The sequence below is a fragment of the Chelonoidis abingdonii genome, chromosome 22 (genome assembly GCF_003597395.2).
Source record: "Chelonoidis abingdonii isolate Lonesome George chromosome 22, CheloAbing_2.0, whole genome shotgun sequence".
In the NCBI taxonomy this organism is placed as follows: domain Eukaryota; kingdom Metazoa; phylum Chordata; order Testudines; family Testudinidae; genus Chelonoidis; species Chelonoidis abingdonii.
Genome location: NC_133790.1, coordinates 17,943,938 through 17,965,804, shown reverse-complemented (window position 1 = coordinate 17,965,804; position 21,867 = coordinate 17,943,938). Strand labels below are relative to the sequence as shown.

General features: G+C 39.1%; 1 protein-coding gene across 2 annotated transcripts in view; it reads right to left on the bottom strand.

Moving 5' to 3' along the window:
• HIRA (histone cell cycle regulator) overlaps positions 1 to 21,867 on the bottom strand; it is a 65,787-nt gene that overhangs the window by 41,830 nt on the left and 2,090 nt on the right. The window contains exons 1-8 of one of the 2 annotated variants that reach the window (XM_032777007.2): positions 14,437 to 14,446; positions 10,728 to 10,759; positions 8,930 to 8,987; positions 7,205 to 7,315; positions 6,309 to 6,399; positions 5,691 to 5,785; positions 3,169 to 3,264; positions 1,959 to 2,119 (exon numbers count right to left, since the gene is read on the bottom strand). In XM_032777007.2, coding sequence (XP_032632898.1) covers positions 1,959 to 2,119; positions 3,169 to 3,264; positions 5,691 to 5,785; positions 6,309 to 6,399; positions 7,205 to 7,315; positions 8,930 to 8,987; positions 10,728 to 10,759; positions 14,437 to 14,446 — 654 coding nt within the window. Of the gene's footprint in view, positions 1 to 1,958; positions 2,120 to 3,168; positions 3,265 to 5,690; positions 5,786 to 6,308; positions 6,400 to 7,204; positions 7,316 to 8,929; positions 8,993 to 10,727; positions 10,760 to 14,436; positions 14,447 to 21,867 lie in introns of those variants that run through there. The other variant, XM_032776999.2, reaches the window with a different exon arrangement.

The following is a 21,867-nucleotide window of genomic DNA, read 5'->3' as shown; positions in this document are numbered from 1 at the left end:
GGGGTTGCCTTATATATTAAAATGTACCCCTTGACTGAGGTGGAGATGGACATGGAGACGGAGTATGAAGTCTCTGGTAGGATAAAAGGGTAAAAAACAGGGGAGTCGTGCTAGGAGTCTACTACAGCCACCTAACCAGGTGGAAGAGCTGGATGAGACTTTTTTTAACAACTAACAAAATCATCCAAAGCCCAGTTTGGTGGTGATGGGGGACTTCAACTATCCAGATATATGTGGAAAACCACCACGGGCACAGAGATCCAATAAGTTCCTGGACGCATTGCAGACAACTTTTTTTCGAGCATGAAAACTACTAGGGGAAAGCTGTTCTAGACTTGATTTTAACAAATAGGAGGAACTTGTTGAGATTGAAAGTAGAAGGAAGCTTGGTGAAGTGTCATGAAATCGTAGAGTTGCAATTCTAAGGAAGGGTAGAAGGAGTACACGCAAATAGAGCAATGGATTCAGGAAGGCAGATTCTGGTAAGCTCAGAGAGCTGATAGGTAAGATCGCATGAATCAAGACTGAGGGAAAACAACTGAGAGAGTTGGCGTTTTTCAAAGGGACACTATTAAGGCCAAAGCAAGCTATTCCAAGGTAGAAGATGGAAATGTGGCAAAAGACACCTTGGCTTAACCACGAGATCTTGCATGCCTACAAATAAAAGGAGTCATATCAAAATGGAAACTAGGTCAGTACAAAGGATGAAATAGGCAAACAACACAGGAATGCAGGGCAGATTAGAAAGCAAAGGCACAAAATGAACTCAAACTAGCTATGGGAATAAAGGAAACAGAGCTTTTATCAATACATTAGAACAAGAGGAGAGACCAAGGACAGGGTAGGCCCATGCTCAGTGCAGAGGAGAAACAGTAACAGGAAACTTGGAAATGGCAGAGTTATGACTTCTTTTTCGGTCTTCACTGAGAAGTTTGAAGGAATGTAACATAGTGAATGCTTATGGAAGGGGTAGGTTTAGAGATATAAAAAAAGAGCAAGTTAAAAATCACTTAGAAAGTTAGATGCCTGCAGTCACCAGGCCTGTGAAATGCATCTAGAATACTCAAGGAGTAAATAGAGGGGTATCTGAGCCTCTAGTATTATCTTTGGAAAGTTATGGTAGACAGGAGAGATTCAGAAGACTGGAAAGGGCAAATATAGTTGCCCATCTATAAAACGGAAATAAAAACAATCCAGGAATACTACAGACCAGTTAGTTTAACTTCTGTGCCAGGGAAGATAATGGAGCAAGTATTAAAGACATCATGCAAACACTTGGAAGTGGTAAGGTGATAGGGAACTGCCAGGAAGGATTTGTAAGAACAAAGTGTCAACCAATCTGATAGCTTTCTTTGATAGGATACGAGCCTTGTGGCAAAGGTTAGATAAATGTCTATCAGGGATGGTCTAGACAGTATTTGGTCCTGCCATGAGGGCAGGGGACTGGACTCGATGACCTCTCGAGGTCCCTTCCAGTCCTAGAGTCTATGAATCTATGAATAATGTGCCTCTTTACAGGGATAAGGGAGGGTAGGTGCAATTATTTAGGTTAAGACAGGCTATTCACAAAGGTTTGTTCATATTGTCTGAACACAGTTATTTTATGTTCCCAAATAGTTGAAGCCCCCTTTCTGGACAGAAAGTCACAGGAGAAGCAGAGAGCTAACTTGTACACATAGGTGGTACTAGCCCATCAGGAGCACGAATATTTGTGTGTGCGCGCGGGCGCGAATAGGGGGCCCTCTTGAGCTGCTCGAGGCCCTAAGCAATTGCTTAATCTGCTTATGCCTAGCATCAGCTCCGCTTGTAGAGTTGGGAACTCCAAGAGGGATAAGAGCAGGCACGAACCACACAGCAAGCATTTCAGTCCTGTTTAATTAGCTAATATCTGTACAGACCAGAAGTATTATGAGTTTTTTAATTTGTTCACTATGTGCTCCTTAACGCATGACAGATACCTCATCAAATGGTTTTGTGATGCTGGTTTCTAACTGCCAGTCCATGGTCCGCCACACCTTCAAGCTTCGGTCATCAGCCTGAGAGGCTATATATTTCCCAACAGGATCCCAGGTCAATCCCTTCACCAAGCCAGAGTGTCCCTTCAGAGTGGCAAGAATTTCTGTGCACAGCAAAAAATTAAGAGATAACACTTGGATGCTACCATTCCCTTAAAAAGGTCATTTAACCATAGACAAAAAGTCTAGCGGAGATTTCTAGGATCCTTTTGAAGCACCATATTAAAAGCAGCCTGACATTTTTGTTGGATGGTCAAATACCAAGGTACTAATCAAGCTCAACCTATGTTCAAATTAAGCTTCCTGTACAAATGAAGCAAGAAACAAAAAGGGTATTCTGACAGCATAATGAATGGAAGTCATTGTGCAAGAGATAAATAGATCCAGACCAGCAGAGACCAGCTGATTACAAAATTTTTGTCAAGCACTGGAAAGAAAACAGCAGTTTAATTGGAACCTAGTTAAAATATGCACTTATTCCTCCCTCTGTTCTCAGTAACCATCACAATAGCTTCAACTTGGGGCATTTGTATACATGATCTATGTCCAGGTTACATATTAAGTAATGTTTAAGCCTGACAGGCCCACTAACCTAGGGACAATGGTATTTATACCACCGTGTTGGACAGTGTTCAACTGCCACTCCTGATCTCTTGGCTCTCAGATTGTTTAAGAAGAGGCTGAGAGCACTGTATAACAGCATTTTCAGCTTGGGAGGGTATCACCTCACATCAACTCTTCTAGCCATTTAAAAGTGAGCCTTTGATGGGACCATGTACAAAAGCAGAAAATAGGAAAAGAAGGCATTCTTAGAACTTCTTCAGGATTTGAAATATATATATTTATTTTATGTTTTAAAAACAAGCCAAAAGAGAAAATACAAGTAACGGTGATGTTTATGCAAAATCAGCAGCACGATCTGAACACAACAGCTCTTTCTAGCAGTGGTGTACTATCCTTCTCATTTTCAACATCTGTGACAACAGCTGAGCAGATTCCAAGGTATTAGTCACTATAGTAAGGACAGGATGCCTGCTCCAAAATACACCCTACCTGTTCATAGTCAGTGTCTTTCATTGACACAAACAGCAGTCAGTTTTTGTCACTGATAATTATATTTGTATATACATATCTGAATTAAAAAAGTTCCCACCTGGGAATTTGACAGCATTCCAGATGACAACAGTGTTATCCACACTGCAGGAGGCCAGCCAGGCATCATGAGGAGACCATGCCACATCCATGACATCTATTAAAAAAAAAAGTCCTCTATCTATGTGACAAATTGCACTAGAGCTACAAATTGATGGCCAGATAGATTTAACTGATTTAAGCAATAAGTGCAGCCCCTGTTTCAGAGATGAACTTGCTATGCATGTTACATGAACACGATCTGATTTGAGACTCAAAGAGAAGCTATCACCACTATGGTCCATATAAAGCAAATGAACCAAGGGAGTGAAAAGGGAGCCTTCCTTTGACTGAGCCATACAATAATCCCTTATATCACATCAAATTATTTATATTATTTCCATATTTAATATCTGATTACAAAATGGTTAATAAAAACCATAAGCTATTTCACCTGTAGAACTATTTTTCATTGTTCTATTCCCCTCGAGGTATTCTTTAGTCAAATCTTATTTTTTTAACTTCTGGACAGATCATTTAAATAAGCACAATCAAGTTATATTATATGTAGCTCTGTTACCATCTAGCAGTTGATAGAATACATTTTTATTTTGCTTTTGACAAAAAGCAATAAATATAGAATCAGATTATAAACTCAGCCATAATAAGATTTCCCATCCTGGTGATTTTCCTTTTATTGAAATTCTCTTTTTCCAGTTTCCTCTAATCTTTGTGTCATCTTTAATATGAGACGCAAAGGAAGAGAGAGAGTTAGAAGCAGCTTTACTGCCATCTGAGAAACTGTGCCAGGTTGCAACCCGTGCTGTGTGCTGAGATCCTTCTACATACTGTGTGTCCCAGTTGAGCTGCCAGCAATTCCACAAGAACACTAAAGGTTGTTGACCCTAAAACACACATCTCCTTCCCCCCATATTTCACTTCAACTCCTTTAGTTAAGACAAAGTTGCATTTTTGATTACTTCAAAATTGGTCGCAATATACTGAAGGGGAGGAAAGGTGGTCTTGTGGTTAAGGCACAGGACTAGTTATCAAGACCTCTATTTGACAGCTTCTGCTCATTCTGGTCTAAAATCTTAGGGAAACTAATTACAGACATTCATTACTTGCAGGTTTGTCTGCTTCTACTTCAAAGCTTTTATGCAAACAGGAAGGGTAGTCCAGTGGTTAGGGCACAAGCCCAGGATTTGGAAGATCTGGGATCCAGTCAGTGCTCCACCACAGACTTCCTGTGTGACTCTGGGCAAGTCACATACTCTCTGCCTCAGTTCCCCATCTATTAAAAATGGAAATGACAGCACTCCCCTATCTCACAAGGGTGTTGTGAGGATCAATACATTAAAGCAGGGGTCCCCATTGCGGCACCTACAGGCACTACTGCGCCCACAGGGGCATCTTAATGTGCCCACGTCCTGGCCACCAGGAGAGCACCCGCCGAAATGCCGCCAAATTTCAGCGGCATTTCGGCAAGGACACCTCTCGATGACAATCTTGTCGCCAACAAGTGATGTCATTGACAGGCGTCGCCCCCGAAATTCGGGAGTGACACCTCTCGATGACACCACTTGTCGGCAACAAGTGGTGTCATCGAGAGGCATCGCTCCCGAATTTCGGCGGTGATGCCTCTTGATGACATCACTTGTCAACGGCAAGCGGTGTCATCGAGCGGCGTCGCTGCCGAAATGCTGCCGAAATTCGGCAGCATTTTGGCAGGTGCTCCACCGCCGCAGTGGTCCTTCCTCTGGCGCCCGCAGAGGACCACTGCATTAAAGATTCAGAGGCACTCGCAGTTATTTGGCTTAATGGGGGGCTGTATAAGTACCTAAGATAGAGAGATATAGAAACACGATGGCCAGGGTGTTTACAGGAACCAGAATCTCCTCTGTACAAAGGACCTGATTTGCATTTAGTGAAGCAGCAGCAGGAGATACAACAACACAATATTATTCCAACCCAGATGGAAAATAAGGTCTCACTACCACAGTCCACTGTGAAACACTGATGGAAACCACACAGCTCCTCCGGACAATTACAAAATTAACACATGCTTGTCATTTTTTATAACCAACTTTTTATAATTCATGCCAAAATAACATAATTCCACTATAATAAGATAATAAACAGAATACACTGGTTAAAATAATACTACTAATAAAAAAGTATTATCCACATTTTACAGTTGAGCACACTGACTTGCCCCAGTTAATTTATGTTCTCATCATCACAGAGCAAATCAATGGTAAAGTCAGGAACAACATCCAGGAATTCTGAACCCAGTCCCCAATTCTAGCCATTAGACACATTGCCTCCCTTAAATAAAAGCCACCTTTTTCTCCCCCCTTTTAAGGCTCCTGACACTTGATGTTATCTCCTCATAACCAGTTTTAATAGTTAGTGATTAGCTGTGTAGTGAGGAGTTCTATGACCAACTGATTATATTGTGAACAAGAAAAGTATTATGTTAATTAATACAAAATATTTTTTCAACATGCTCTATTCAGATTTATTCTACACCTTTTCACTTACCCCCTGAATGGCTTCTGAGAATTGAAACACATCTCCACTGTTCTACATTAGCAAGTTTACTACTGGAACCAAACACAGTGCTAGGTCCAATGTACCTAGTTAAAACAGGACCAGAAGAGTTATTAACAGAAACCACCTCAACAAGTTACTCATTAACGGTTTGTCTTAGAATATAGTATAGCTGTACAAGTCTATTTTCTGCTCAGATATTATCACAATGGGGAATGAGACGAAAATAGCAATACTGTTTTAGATGAAAGTGAAACATATAATACGTTTAAAAGCTACATAAATATACTCTATACTACTATACTTCCTGAAGCAAGTTGATAATGCTAATACGTAAAATATCTCTTTGAAGAGTCTAATAATGAAGCTGTCTAAAACCCATGGAGAAAATGGCTCACCTCCTACACACAAGAGAGAACACACTTATGGAAACAGACTATTGTTCAAGACACAGGTTATCAGAACAAAATTCCAATGTATTGATCTGCAACCGTGACTTTCTCCCTGCAAGCTCTTAAAGGAAGGAGCTGGCACTGGAGGAAATTTTGTGAAAATAGACAGATACCTGCTAAAATTAAAATACAAGTTGAACAGGAAAAACATGCTTACGCAGCTCGTTTCCACACCATGATCAGTTTGTCATCGCCCCCTGAAGCCAAATAAACCCCATTGTTTGACCACCGCACACAGTTCACACAGGCTAGAAAATGGAAGAAAAAAAAGTTTATAAGATGAAAAGCCAACAACAAGAAAAAAATGGTTCCATAATGAGAGCAGATTTCATTTTAAACAGAGTTTGGCAGGAGATGCTTGGAATTTGTTAAATAAGCTCACTCCACTCAAAGCAGTTACTCTATCTGCTTTAGATAAATGGATTGGCACTTATCTTTCAATGCCAGTTGAATAACTTATCTAAGTTTCAACAACAACCTATTCTGTCTAAAAAAATTTAACAAAAATACGGTTTAAAGGGGAAATAGTACCTGACTAAGGAAATTGTTTGTGATAAATGAAATTGTATTAAATTACAAGTGCAACCTGGAAATGGTACAATTTTCAAGAAAAGCAAGGAGCATCTTATTCAGATGAGCTCATTTCAAACATTTTGCATGCATGGTACACTATATCTTAAGACTACAATCAATATATTTTATATGGCATCTCCTCTCTCTTCATTCCTTCTCCTGCCCTTCTCTGTAATCCTACTGGTTTACAAAAATTTGTTCTACAAGTTATTTTTTGGCCCCACCAAATTAGATGGAAGAGACTCAAGTGCAAGGGATTTCCAGATGTATCTGAAGAACTGTCCAAAACATATTCTATAGCTTGATGAGGTTTTCTGCTGAACATCTAAAGAAGGCATGGTAGCTGAGGTCTGAGACCCTCTGCAAAACATCATATATTCTTTACTGCTGAACAGAGATTTATATTTTTAAATTTCAAACAGATGTACTAACAGGTAATTTGCCAAGGCTCAAAACCTACAGAGAACCCTTCTATGTTACCTAAGTGATTGTCCATCTGACAAAGCATCTTGGGAATATTTTCATTCTTTTCATCTTCCTCTTTGAGGACAGGAGCCATACTCCAAATCACCACCTTCCCAGAATCCTGTCCTAAAGACAAAGAAGAAATCAATATTTTATAGAGAACAAAAATTTGTCTGAACTCATCTTCAATTTCATAGAAAATATTGGCTCTCTGATACTGCAACAATAGGTGCCCTAAAAATCTTTTTAACACAAAGATATACTTTTAGAGTTCACATTCATTTGCTGGTACTCAAACTGTGCTTTGCTTTCATTTACCACAAAGCTATTACGATGATCACATGTAATTATTCAGAAAAAGTAAAAGTCATACTGTATATAACAGTAATATTTTGACTGTGATTTGTCATGTACACAAAAATTAAATTTAAGTTCAAGGAAAGGGGGCATTTAAACTATTGTTACCCAGTATTATATACAATAGCAGTTTTACACACAACACCAACATTATACTTAATATGACATATTGTATTAATGTTTTGCATAACTATGAAGTGTATGAATATTAAGCTTTTCTCAAAATCCTGTATAATTATGCAAGGACAAAATGTATAATCCATACTTCCAGCATCCTTTGTAGTTAAGCCAAGCCTCTTCTTGGTACATGTAGGTACTGTCAGGAACAAGATGTACTAAGGTACAGAATGCGAAGGATGGATAGTATGGAAATATATCAGAGTGGCAGTATCAAATGGATACTCTTGTTGATACCTACCCAGCATGCATCCTGTACCCAGGTATAGCTAGTATAAGATGCCTATAAGGTTTGGTGACTTCTGGAAAACTATGTTCAAAACTGATAAGAATTGGTGTGTGAATCTTAGGTAATATCTTGAAAGTCATAACCCTCTGGGATATAAATAAAGCAGAAGTCAGCCCACAATTTCGGAGCAGATTTGAAGACTCTGTGGAGCTTCCATCCAGACTTATGAGATATTAACCCTTGCTTTTGTGTACTGGGCTGATCTATCTTTGATTAATAAACTCTAATTGAGCCAAGTTATCTGATGTTTCATTACTCAATACACCTCTACCCCGATATAACAATGAATTCAGATATAATGCAGTGAAGCAGCACTCAGGCGGGGGGAGCTGCGCGCTCCACCGGATCAAAGCAAGTTCGATATAACACGGTTTCACCGATAACGCGGTAAGATTTTTTGGCTCCCGAGGACAGCGTTATATCGGGGTAGAGGTGTAACTGAAATTGAACTCTAACACCACCAAATTCTATTTGTGTATATTAATATATAAAATATTTATGTTGTGTATAAATATATATAAATTTATTAAAATGTTTAATCCCAATTTCCACCAGCTCTCAATATAAAAGGCCAAACTGCATGTTTTATCCCTGTCTAAACAAGAAGATTTTTGGCAAGTAATTCTGTGGAATTAAATACCAATATTAGTAGCAGCAGACACAATACAACTACTGTTCTCCAGTGATGCCCAAGAGAACAAGCATATGAGCATGTCAATAAGCATGAACTTGCCTTAGAAGTCTAATTTATTCACTGTAGCATTTTAAATATGCATATTCAGGTCTTATATCTCCAGGGAATAGATAGTTTTCCTAAATTATGAGTTTAAAATAAATGGATAAAATGAGAAAAATGTGACAAAGACATGAGATTATTATGGCCCAGATCTCTTTCGTCCATTAGTGTGCAAACATACCTTGTCCTCCAGTTGCAAACTTGGTCCCATCTGGGTGAATATCAACTGAAAATATTGGCTTTCCTAGACACAGAGAAAGAAAAACACACACACTGAGATGGACCCATGTTCCTGAGAATACAGTACTGTCAACTGAACCTCAAATGTTCTGGTTAGTCAAGTAGCAATTTTCTTCTTCTAAAAGTTCTAATCAGCATATAACAAATACAGATGACTAGAAAGTATAAAACATCCAACATCATAACAGAAACTACATCTTACCAGATTAAAAACCTCACAGGAATATAGGATCTCTCATACCAGAACAAATCATATCCTGCCTCTGCAATAGCCTAATGCTTCAAAGGAAGATAACCTCCTCCACAATGCACCTGGCCAATCATGTAAAGCTTGGGAAAGAACTTCTTTCTGACCCCTATCAAACTGATGACCTGAAGCAAGAGATTTGGTTTCCCCCTACTTCAGCTTAACAGCAAATATTATTGTTCATATGATCTAGTTCAATTTAAATCCTGCTTTAAATATATACAATCCTGTAACACCCAGAGACTTATCGAGTTATTTATATGGCTTCTATCACCACAATAACAAAGCACTCCATTGGGATACAAATATTAGGAACAAACCAATTCAATCTTAAATACTCAAGTTAAGGTCCCCTAACACCTCTCCTTTCAAAGACAATAATCCTAGTTTTTGTATCCTCTCTCAAGGTCACCCAAATCACTGGCAGAGCTAGGAATAGAATTTGGGAAACAAACAGCCCTGGCTCCCAATCCGCACTGCCCTGCCTGCATCCCTGCTGTAAGCACTAGACTCCCTCCATTCCACCATACTATCAAACAGTTATAATAACCTTTGCAGAGAACATTTTTTAACTTGCAGCCTCCCATGAGGCCAATAAGGATTAGCTGGAAGAAACTGAATAGGAAGTGGACACAGTGGAAATTCAAGCAGCAAAATTCAACAAAAACAAACAAGAGTAACAAAGGATTTATATAGTCAAACAAAACTTCATGCAGCAACTGAAAGATGTCTAAACTTTTTTAAAAATTAAAAATGCTGCCACATGTCAAAATCATCAGCATTCCCGTGGAAAGGAGGGCAATGATGTCATAACCACTCTGTAAATGCTAACCAAGAGTATTAGATTTGGACATTTAAACAGTTTCCCATATTGGTGGAATAGTTATACTGTATCTTCATGATACGTACAAACACAAAAGGGAAAACTAGAGGGACTTATCCATCTTATCTATCCAAGGTATTTGAGTTATTATCCATCATCATAGTATTTGAGTGCCTTTCATGTAAAAATGATAGCAACAGCAAAGCCCATAGTATGTTTTGCGAAGTTTCTGATATTCCTGTTATTGGGGTAAATACACTCCTTAGGGTAGGGCTGTTTATTTGTGTTTGTTTATGATGATTTGTTTCAGGGTAATTTAAAAAAAATATTTATTTTATTCTTTTTGAAATGCTGATGTGATCCCAGTAACATCCTACAGGCAGCGAGGCTGAAGTACAGTAGGATGGCACCCAACTTGCATTCTTTCCAGATCCAAGTCCCATAAAGCACATAAAACACATGAGCTGTAACTTTAAAAACTGTGGCTCTTCTTCAGAGGGGTATGCTTTCATCTGTCCTTTACTCTGCCAAACTGCATGTAACTTTCAGAGATAACCCACATATTTTGGGAAGCACAGGCAGCAAACAAACTTCTGTAAAAAAAATTAAACAAAAAATGGATCTTCAAGGCTCTAAGATTAGAGAACTAGGAGACTAAACTATTTTGACCTTGCCCACATGAGAAAGTTGCAAAGGTTTAACTTAAGGTGTCAGTTAAACTGGTGCAAACCACTGAATGCTTATTTCAGTTAAAGGAGTTTGTAGCAGCTTAACTAACCAAGTTTAAAAACTGATTAAGCTAAATTGACGTAACTTTCTCAGGTATACAAGTTCCTATTCTATTAAACTAATTGTCAGCAACACTTTGCTTGCCTGTCAAACCTCCATCCCCTGCCCCCAACACGCCCCCAAACAAAGGATGGGCACCTGATAAGAAAATTAGAGTTACAGCCAAAGCAAACAATGAGAAGTTTCTTTGATTGGCAGCCATGTTGCCTTCTCCTTTAGATAAAATCAATATGTTAGGGCATTCTGATGCATAATTATAGTATCTACAATTGTGAAACAAGCTGTTCTACTTCTTCCTTTGCTGAAATTACTGGCATTACAATATTTCATATTGTGTTACATAAGATTACCAGATAAAATTTGTTTCTCCTGTGGAGTATATCTGTGAGAGTATGCATGGTTTATCATGAAAAACTATCAACCTGCAGAGTGACCAGTTGCGGGCTACAAAGTCAAACTGCAGCCTGGGGACACGATTGCCCATGAAAGGTAATTTTTTTTTTTTTTTTTTAACACAAAGGACAAATTATGTGAACTAAGCACTTTTTAAAAACTGAGGAAACAGGGTACAATTCTCTCCTTTTCCTTCCCCTGTCACCCTTGCTGCTTCTTAAGCTATCTTAATGTTGCCAATTTCTGCTTTATCCTTAGAAGCAGGGTTTCTTAAGCAATAGCAGCCAGTTTCTGGGTTCTGGGTTCAGGTACAGTTTTGCTGCCAAATTCTGTGCAACTTCCTGTGTGATATTTATGTAAATTATTTAATGAGCTATTCTGCATATATGGAGTTATCTGCATATATCTAAACTGTCTTTAAAAATGGTGTGAATTTCTTTCTGGTGAAAAGCAGCAACGGTGTATGAAGTCATCAGTTTATCTACAAGGTAACAGCAGGCAACTTCCTCAGTGACCAACAGGAGTAGTTCAGTCTCCACAGCCCATTTAGTGTTGGCTTCTCTGCCAAGTCTGCCAGTTAGTGCAAAGCATGACAATGAGTTTGTGATGTGGGAAATGGAATGGAGACCCACCAATCTCATCTCATATAGGAACCAAATATCCATTAGTTGGGAACAACTTTTAATTCGTACTGAGTTAACTGGCTTCAGATTGGTTACCTACAGGCAAAAGGCTGTCATGCTCGTTAGCAATGTCTAGAGGCATCCAGGTTCCTAATAAGTGTTAACACACTTTCCAGAGTCAGGTTTGATTTATGGAAAGCTGTGTTTATTTAATCAAGTTCTAATGTTTTGGAAATTTACACAGGCAGATAGGCAAGCAGCAGACACCACCACCATGCACTGCTGTTGCACCAGAACAGAGGCAACCAGCTCACCCCTCACTGAGTGTAGTGGTCAGCAGCCGAAAGGAGGAAAGCTGAGGCTGCATTCTTCACAGCACCCTGTCTGCGGGGCCAGGTGAGGAAGCATGGGATACGGGGGGAGGGGCAGACAGAGCGGGGCACACAGGGCTGCTGGGGAGTCACAAAGACTGGGGATCAGATGGGCTAGTGGGAGGGCAGACTGAAGCAGGGGTTGAATGGAAGTGGGGGTGCAGGGACGCATGGGGACAGGAGTTGAGGGGTGCAAGGACACATGGGGCAGAGATGTGCCTGACTGATTGGGACAGGTGAGAGCAGGGGTCGGCAACCTTTCAGAAGTGGTGTGCTGAGTCTTCATTTATTCACTCAGATTTAAGGTTCCGCAGGCCAGTAATACATTTTAATGTTTTAGAAGGTCTCTTTCTGTAAGTCTATAATATATAACTAAACTATTGTTGTACGTAAAGTAAATAAGGTTTTAAAAATGTTTAGGAAGCTTCACCTAAAATTCACTTAAAACGCAGAGCCCCCCAGATCGGTGGCCAGGACCCAGGCAGTGTGAGTGCCACTGAAAATCAGGTCACGTGCCATAGGTTGCCTATCCCTGGGTTAGAGGTCAGCCAGGGTCTGCATGAGGGAGGCTCCCCAACTCCCTAACAATCCCCGTGCCCCTCCTCCCCCCCCCAAAAAACACATTTCATACTTCTCGCACCCACATCCAACAACCTCCCAGGCTCTTTCCTGGCAATTACTTCCCTCTCCCTCAGCTCCTTGTTACCCCTGACTCCTCCAAGCCTTTGCATTGTTTCTGAGGAATGCAGGAAATAAGTTTCTGTAATGTAGTTTAAATGAATTATTACTCAAATTCAGTATTAAGCAAGGAATCTGTTTGTCAAAAAATATTTCCTGAATCTTTTCTGTTGTATGTATTGTTACAGACAAACTTGTTGACAGACATTTTGAAATAAATAACCAAAATAATTGAAACTAGTGTGATTATATTGTGTTATTTTGACAAAATATGCAGAACTTTGCAGAATTTTGATATTTTTGGTGCAGAATTCCCCCAGGAGTAGTTAATGAGTGTACAGCAGGAAGGATGTTGCAGAAGTCAGGAGTGAATGTGTCACAAATTGCATGCACAGGTATGAAGAGATGCTTGTCAATTGTGCTGGTAGTGGCACCTGCTTCAATCCACTTTATCTGTGTAATCCATTTTTGGAAACTGGTGAACAGCAAGGACCAAAACATCTGTAGCAGGTGACCTAATGACTGTGGTCCCTTCGACACCTAAAAGCCATGTTGGCACATGCAGCATGCAGAAGCATGCTTGTGTCCGTTTCCTTTTGAGCACTATACCAGTCTTGGGCTTCTTCAACACCTCTACTGGTAATGGACTTTGCTACTTCACCTTTGGCAAAGCATCCAATAAGGAGAAGTGTTTGTACTGGGCGTGCTAATACACTCATGTTCATTTTTAATCATTTATTCACAGAGGAATTTTACAAGTGACTATTGGTTAGATGCCACATTTAGAAACTTTTTCCATGGAGGCACAGGGCATTCACCAAACACCTGGTGTTTCTTGGACTCAGCCTTAGATCCTATCCCATGCTGTCCTTCTATAGTTTTCACAGAGTTATTCTCGTCATATCTGTGTCAAAGACATGGTTTATAGAATTAGCTTTGTCAAATCCTTTAAGGACCTGCCTCAAGTACTCAGCAGCCAATTCTCTAAAAGTGTGGAATTTGTTTCCAGCTATTATTTTATGACTCTGATGTATGCTGTGGTTTCTTTGTTATATGCTCTTAGCTCATGGATTCTTTCAGCTTCAGCTTCCAGCTGATGCCCTAGTTCAGCTTTCTATGTTCTTCTCATTGTTCCATCAGCACTGAAGAGGAACATGGGGCAGGTCCTATTAGGTGACTAAGAACAGTTGCCATTGAAACCTCATTTCTGCATCTTGACAAGGATCTGCGGGAAAAAAGAGACTGGCAGCTGCTGTGAATGTCCTTCCCTCACACACTGCCCCATAGCATAAGGGAAGGTGCTCTGAGCTGCCAGCCTAGAGTCCATTGGTTCTAATTCCAGCTCTTCTATGGACTGTTCTCAATATTTGTATGCACTTCATAGCCCTTATTAACCAAGGCCTTAGTCACCTACTTTAGGGAGTCAGCTATTATTCACCCATTTTACAGGTAAGATAACAGAGGTTGAACAAGGCCACTGCAAGCAGAATTAGGAATAAAACCCAGTTCTCTAATATGACAAACCCAGTTTCATCCATTTTGCCATGCTATCTTTTGGAGAGAAGGGCCCAAATTATGTGCTATTTAACTCATGCTAACATGGTGGGGTTTTGTCCCTCTTTAGTCTAGACCACATATAAAGGTTTATAAGTCTTCTGCTACCTTCATGCTAATGTACACGGTGTTTTAACTCAAGCAGTAGAAGCTCGTTATTTTTAAATCCAAAAATTGTAGTTTCTCATACTCTCACACAAATTTATGACACCTTACCAGGAATGCATCACACACATGAAAATGCAGGAGTGTCACATCATGTCTGGACACATCTCTCAATTTTTTGCATGGCAGTCCCAGCAGTCCCTTTAAAGACCCACATAAGCACTGCTATGGATTCTGGAGTGGCCTTAAGGACTAAGCAGATCCTATCACAAAGATTTGGTGAGGAACATTCTTCCTGACATGTACATTTTCTGTACTTCAGTGAACCATGAAAAAGTAAGAGCTCCTCACAGCATAGGCTACCTCAGAGCTTCATAGAGTTTAGTCACCTGACACTGTCTTGACCAACTGGACTATGTTTGGTGATTGACGAGTATTAAATATGCATAAAAAAGTCAGGTATGAATGACATACAGAGTCTGCAGCAGCAAGAATTATACGGCAGCTGCAAAGCCACTTTCATTCAAAATCTCCCTTTTCATTTATTTGAACTGAAACAACAAATACTTGAACTCAGACCAAAGGGTGAATTTGTTGGAATATTTCAGAAGAACTTATTCAGTTCTTTGAGTTATGCAAGTGAAATGTGGAGGAAATAAACTCCTTTTAACTTGGAAAAGCTGTTTCAATTTTTTTTCTTCAAAATAATCCCTTACAAAATGGTTGAATCTACTGTAGAGAAATGGTTAAAAGAATATGAGAGGCTTTGAGTACAGAAAAATTCACACACCAGTTACGAAGACAGATACTGAGATGTTTGATTCCCTTTTACATTCAAGACTTAAAAGTACATTCACTTGCCAAAAAAAAAAAAAAAAGCACACTTGCCCAATATTTTGAAATATTACATTTAATAGATATGCCTGATCTGTTACAAATGTGTAATCAGAAGTTTCATTCAATTTAATTAAATCACTAGACACAACACGCCTTTGGTGTTGTAATGATGCTCACTCTTTAATGTGGTAACACTTAGTTAAACAGGGAGATCTGATTACTATACTCCTGCGTAATGTATCATTAAACAACAGCTCACTGTTGTAATGATTGTTGTTTTGCCATCTTTTTACATGGCAAAGAGTTGTAAACCTCTCAATACTTCCTAAATAAATAGTACCCCAAAAAAGGCTGACCGTTAAATATGAACTATGGTTAATCTTCAGTAAGGAGTCATCATTTTGACAAATTTAAAAAAAACATATCAAAGTTATAATCTATTACAGATTTTAATTGGCATAAGCACAGACTGAAATTACTGCTACGATTTTAGTGGGATAGTCATATGCACAAGCATAGTTCGACAAAACAAATGTGCACCTTCAGAACTCCAAAACTAGAGGTTCTGGGTCAGCAGTAGCAAGTGCTGGATTTCTGAAGCATATTAGAGAGATTTTCCTTATCACCTCAGCAGCACAGTTCCAGGGCTGTGCATTCTCACAATTGCTTCAGTATGGAATCAGACTGTTACTGTGTTATTCTTTGATTAAACTGGATAAAATCAGTACTAAAACTGCACACTGTGAATGTACATTAATTCCTTTACCATACAGAGATTCCCTTTAGATAATGGCACCTTATCTCTGTTTTGTTGAGTTAGACCCAGTAACACTTGGTTCTTCTCTATCCCTTAAAATACGGAACACTTCAACAATCATCAGATTCTCTATCTTCAGTTTTCCAATCATTTCCAGTAAGTACATCTGCTTCCAGTATTATGAAGTTACAGATGTAAAATGATTTAAAAAAGAGAAAAATGTATAAATGTAGTACAGGAAGGAAACTCAGCAAGACAGAGTTGTTGCCATCACCATGCTCTATTTCTTTTGTCTGTTAAAGTTATTATTCACTTTAGTGGGCACCATGAAATAAAGATTAAAGCATTTAAGAACTGCTTCACTGTATTTGTGAACAGTTTACAAACCACATTGTCTCATTTTGTCAAAATTACACAAAAAAGAGCCATTATTAGATTTGTTAGTAACTGCTTTCTTCCTGAATTCTCTCTGAATTACTTTGTTGTATCCTGTTGGAATTAGCCAAAAGGTAAAGTGTTCCTGTTTGCAAGTGGATGAATGCTTTTCCTTTTGCCAGAAACTCAAGTAACTGGTGGGAAATTCAGGACTTCTTCATTAATGAAACAACAAACCAAAACACCAGGGACATATTAATGTGGGGAATATTTAAATTTGACAGACTAAGTTCCAGGATATTTTTTATACAGTTACAATGATCTCTAACAGTTTAAACGATCAAAGTCCCAAAATCACATGGTGTTAAGAGCCAAACTAGGTTTAACTAAAAAAAACTTTCCTAAGGATTTTTCTCAAAGGATAAGGAGTCCAAAACATGACAATACAACTTAGAAACTTCAGGAGTCAAAAGGAGCTTGGAAAATCTTATCATATAGATTTTGGTTTTTCCTGAACTTAAGGGAATTTAAATTACAGCCACCACAGCTAAAGAAAACACACTCAATTGTTTGCAAACACGTCTCTTTTGTTGATAAACTTTAAATGGACATCTTTTTGTTTAGCTTGAGGCACAAATAAGTGAAACAAAGTTGTCAACATCCTGTGTGAGTTTCTACCATAATATGGGTGAGTTTCCATTAATTTTATTTCTCTCCAACCCTTTTAATATAGAACATTCAACAAGATTCACAAATCTATTCAAATATTTACATTCAGTGAGGTGGCTTGAAGAGGTAATAAATTGTATGCCTAAATTAAACTAAAGTAGGGATTGGAGGAGGACTGAGTTTATGAGCTCTTTTTTTAGGCATGTTAAGTTTGATCTGACAGCTAGACATCCATGAGGAGATGTTAGAGACAGGCTGAGATTTTAGTTTGGACAGAAGATGACAAGTCTGGAGTAGAGGGGTAGATCCGAGAGTTGTCAACATAGAGATAGTAGTTGAATTTGTGTTTGTGGATAAGATTACCCAGAGATAAAATGTAAAGGGAGAGAGAAAGAAAAAGGGATCAAGAACAGAGCCCTGCAGAACCCTCAGAAGGTTGTGAGGGGGGAAGAGATGAAGAGTATTCTCCAAAGCAGTGCTTCTCAAAGCCAGTCCGCCACTTGTTCAGGGAAAACCCCTGGTGGTCCAGGCCGGTTTGTTTACCTACCGCGTCCGCAGGTTCGGCCAATCATGGCTCCCACTGGCCGCAGTTTGCCGCTCCAGGCCAATGGGAGCTGCGGGAAGGGCGGCCAGCACATCCCTCAGCCCGCACCGCTTCTCACAGCCCCCATTGGCCTGGAGCGGCAAACCGCGGCCAGTGGGAGCAGTGATCGGCCGAACCTGAGGATGCGTTAGGTAAACAAACCGGCCCGGACCGCCAGGGTCTTTCCCTGAACAAGCGGCGGCCCGACTTTGAGAAGCACTGCTCCAAAGGACATGCCGAAGGATCGATTAGAGAGAGGAAGAGGAGGAGATTCCTGGTCTCTTGCTTCCCCAGCAACTGCTATGGAAGGAGCTCTTCTGATAGTGGGGAGGAAAAGGTAAAAATAGTCACCTAAGGTTTCTGATATATACAGCAGAAACAATTTATGCCTCCTATCCAGTCAACACTAACACACAAGTAGTCCTGTTAAACTCACTGGGATTACTCATATGCCTCAATGTTTGCAGGATCAGGATCTTAATATTACATTTAGGTTGTAAAAGCTACATTTGTAATACTAACCTAGCAGAACTTTTTAAAAGGAAATCAAGCCAAGTATCTCAAATGAAAATGCTTTCACTTTCTTTCAGATCAATGTGACCTTTCATTTAGAAGATATGTTTGCTTGGTAATTAACTGTTTCAAGATGAAAGTAAATATTTTTAATGTACACTGATTAAAAGTTCTCTTTATATTGAGGCTACACTCATGCAGACACTTACCCACATGCTTAATTTTACTACCATTTTCATTTACTTCAATGGACCACTCAGTAGTGAATGAGACAAGTATGTCCAAACTGGGTCAGAGTAATGGTCCATCAAGCCCAGTATCCTGTCTTCTAGCAGTGGACTGTGCTAGATGCATCAGAAGGAACGAACAGAACAAGGCAGTTATGAAGTGATCCATCTTCGTTGTCCAGTCCCAGCTTCTGACAGTCAGAGGTTTAGAGATACCCAGAGCAAGGAGCTGCATCTCTGACCATCTTGGCTAATAACCATTAACATATCTCATTCTTTTTTTAACCCAATTATACTTTTGGCCCTCACAACTTCCCATGGCAATGAGTTCCACAGGGTGACTTCATTTTGTTTGCTTCAAACCTACTATTAATTTCACTGACACCTAGTTCTTGTGTCATGTGAAAGGGTAAATAACCCTTATTCACTTTCTCCACACTACTCATGATTTTGTAGATCTTTATCATATTCCCCCTTAGTCACCTCCTTTCCAAGTTGAACAATCCCAGTCTTCTTAATCTCTTCTCATATGAAAGCTATTCCATAGCCCTACTAATTTCTGATGCCCTTTGCAGTACTTTCTCAAGATGGGGTGACCAGAAGAGCATTCAGTATTCAAGGTGTGGGTATACAATGGATTTATACAGTGGCAATATGATATTTTCTGTCTAATTATTTATCACTTTGCTAATGGCTCCTAACATTGTTAGCTTTTTTAACTGCTACTGCACATTGAGCAAATATTTTCAGAGAACTATCCATGATGACTCAAAGATCGCTTTCTTGAGTGGAGGTAACTAGTTTAGACCACATCATTTTGTATGTATAGTTGGGGTTATGTTTTCCAATGTGCATTACTTTGCATTTATCAACAGTGAACTTCATTTCTCATTTGGTTGCTCAGTCACCCACTTTTGTCAGATCCCTTTGTAACTCTCTGCAGTTTGCTTTGGATTTAACTACCTTGATTAATTTTGTATCATCTGAAAACTTCATCACCTCATTGTTTACTCCATTTTCCAAATCATTTCTCAATATGTTGAACCTCCCTGGTCCTCACAGATCGTTGAGGGACCCCACTATTTACCTCACTCCACTGTGAAAACTGACCATTTATTCCTATCATTTGTTTCTTGTCTTTTAACAAGTTATTGATCTGTGAAAGGACCTTCCCTCTTATTCCATGACTGCCCACTTTGCTTAACACCCTTCGGTGACAGACCTTATCAAAGGCTTTCTCAAAGTCCAAGTACACTACCACTGGATCACCATTCTCCACATCTTTCTTGTCCCCCACAAAAGAGTTCTAATAGATTGGTGACTCATGATTTCATTTTACAAAAACTGTGTTGACTCTTCCAAAGTATTTTGTTCATTTATGTGTCCGATAATTTTCATCTTTACTATAGCTTCAACCAATTTGCCTGGTACTGAAGGTAGGATTACTGGCCTGTAATTGCCAGGATTGCCTCTGGAGCCTTTTTTAAAAATTGTCATTACATTAGCTATCTGCCACTCATCTAATACAGAGGCTGATTTAAGCAGTAGGTTATATACCACAATTATTAGTTCTGAAATTTCAAATCTGAGTTCCTTCAGAACTTTTGGGTGAATATCATCCTGGTGTTTGGTGACTTATTACTATTTAACTTATCCATTTGTTTCAAAATCTGCTCTATTGATGCCTCAATCTGGGATTGTTCCTCAGATGTATCACCTAAAAAGAATAGCTCACATGTAAGAATCTCCCTCACATCCTCTGCAGAGAAGACTCATGGAAAGAATTAATTTAGCTGCTCTGTAATGGCCTTGTCTTCCTGGAGTGCTCCTTTAGCACCTTGATCATCCAGTGGCACTACTGATTGTTTGCTAGACGTCCTGCCTATGATATACTTCAAAAAAAATTGCTGTTAGTTTGTCTCTTAATAGTTGCTCTTCAAATCTTTTTTGGTCTGCCTAATTATACTTTTGCACTTGACTTGCCAGAGTTTATATTCCTTTCTATTTTCCTCAGTACGATTTGACTTCCAATTTGTAAAATATGCCTTTTTGTCTCTAAACACCTCTTTTACTCTGTTGGTTAGCCATGGTGGCTGTTTTATTTTTCTTCCCATTTGGGTTATACATATAATTTGAGCCTCTGTTACAGTGATTTTTTAAAAGTTTCCATCCAGCTTGCAGGCATTTTACTCTCGTGACTGTTCCTTTTAGTTTCTGTTCAACTGGGCTCCTCATTTTCGTGTAGTTCAATGCTACTGTGGTGGGCTTCTTTGACATCCTCCCTTTCCCCCGCCACCATAGAATATTAAATTAATCACATTATGGTTGCTATTACCAAATGGTTCAGTTACAGTCACCTCTTGGACCAGATCCCGCGCGTCACTTAGGACTAAATCAAAAATTCCCTCTCTGTTTGTTGGTTCCAGGACTAGCTGCTCCAAGAAGCAGTCATTAATAGTGTCTAGAAATTTTCTCTCTTCATCCCATCCTGAGGTGACATGTTCCCAGTCAATATGGGTTAGTTGAAATCCCCCATTATTATTGGGTTTTCTGTTTTTATAACCTTTCTAATCTCCCTGGGTCTTTCACAATCACTGTCACCATCCTAGTCAGGTGGTCGGTAGTATATTCCTACTGTTGTACTCGTTTTATTCAAGCATGGAATATCTATCCAAGTTAAGCATGTCTGTAAGTGTCTGCAGGATTGAGGTCAAAATTAATCATAAAACCTACAATTTAACTACAGTTTTATGCTAACTTAGAAGACCAGAAGAACTCTGTGAAGCTCAAAAGCATGTCTCTCTCACCAACAAAAGTTGGCCCAATAAAAGATATTACCTCACCTACTTGGTCTCTCTAATAAACCATACAATAAACCAGCTTTAAGAACCCCAACATTGTCCAATTTGAACAATACTCAGTTTACTCTAGATATCAGTCACCTGAAAGAAATGAGTTCAAGTTTCTAAAACTTTATATTATGGTGTAAATTGCATTGTCAAAATAAAAGTATATGCAGAACAAATTATAAAAAAGTACCTGTATATGGGCAGAGTTTGAACATGCAAAATTAACTCTTTACATGACCAATACTTGTTCCACTCACATCATTGTGATGTAATAATTTAGACACTAAGTTGTTTGTTTGCTACTGATTGTACTCTGATAAAAAAATGTTGGTAAGAAATTACAGCATTCCTCTGCAAATGTACATTAACTTATATCTCACTAGGAACACTTTATTCTTGAAGATCAAGATATATCATAGCTCGCAAACCACTATGAGAATGTAATTACAGAAGTGGCAGACAAGACAGTTTAAAAGCAATGACTTC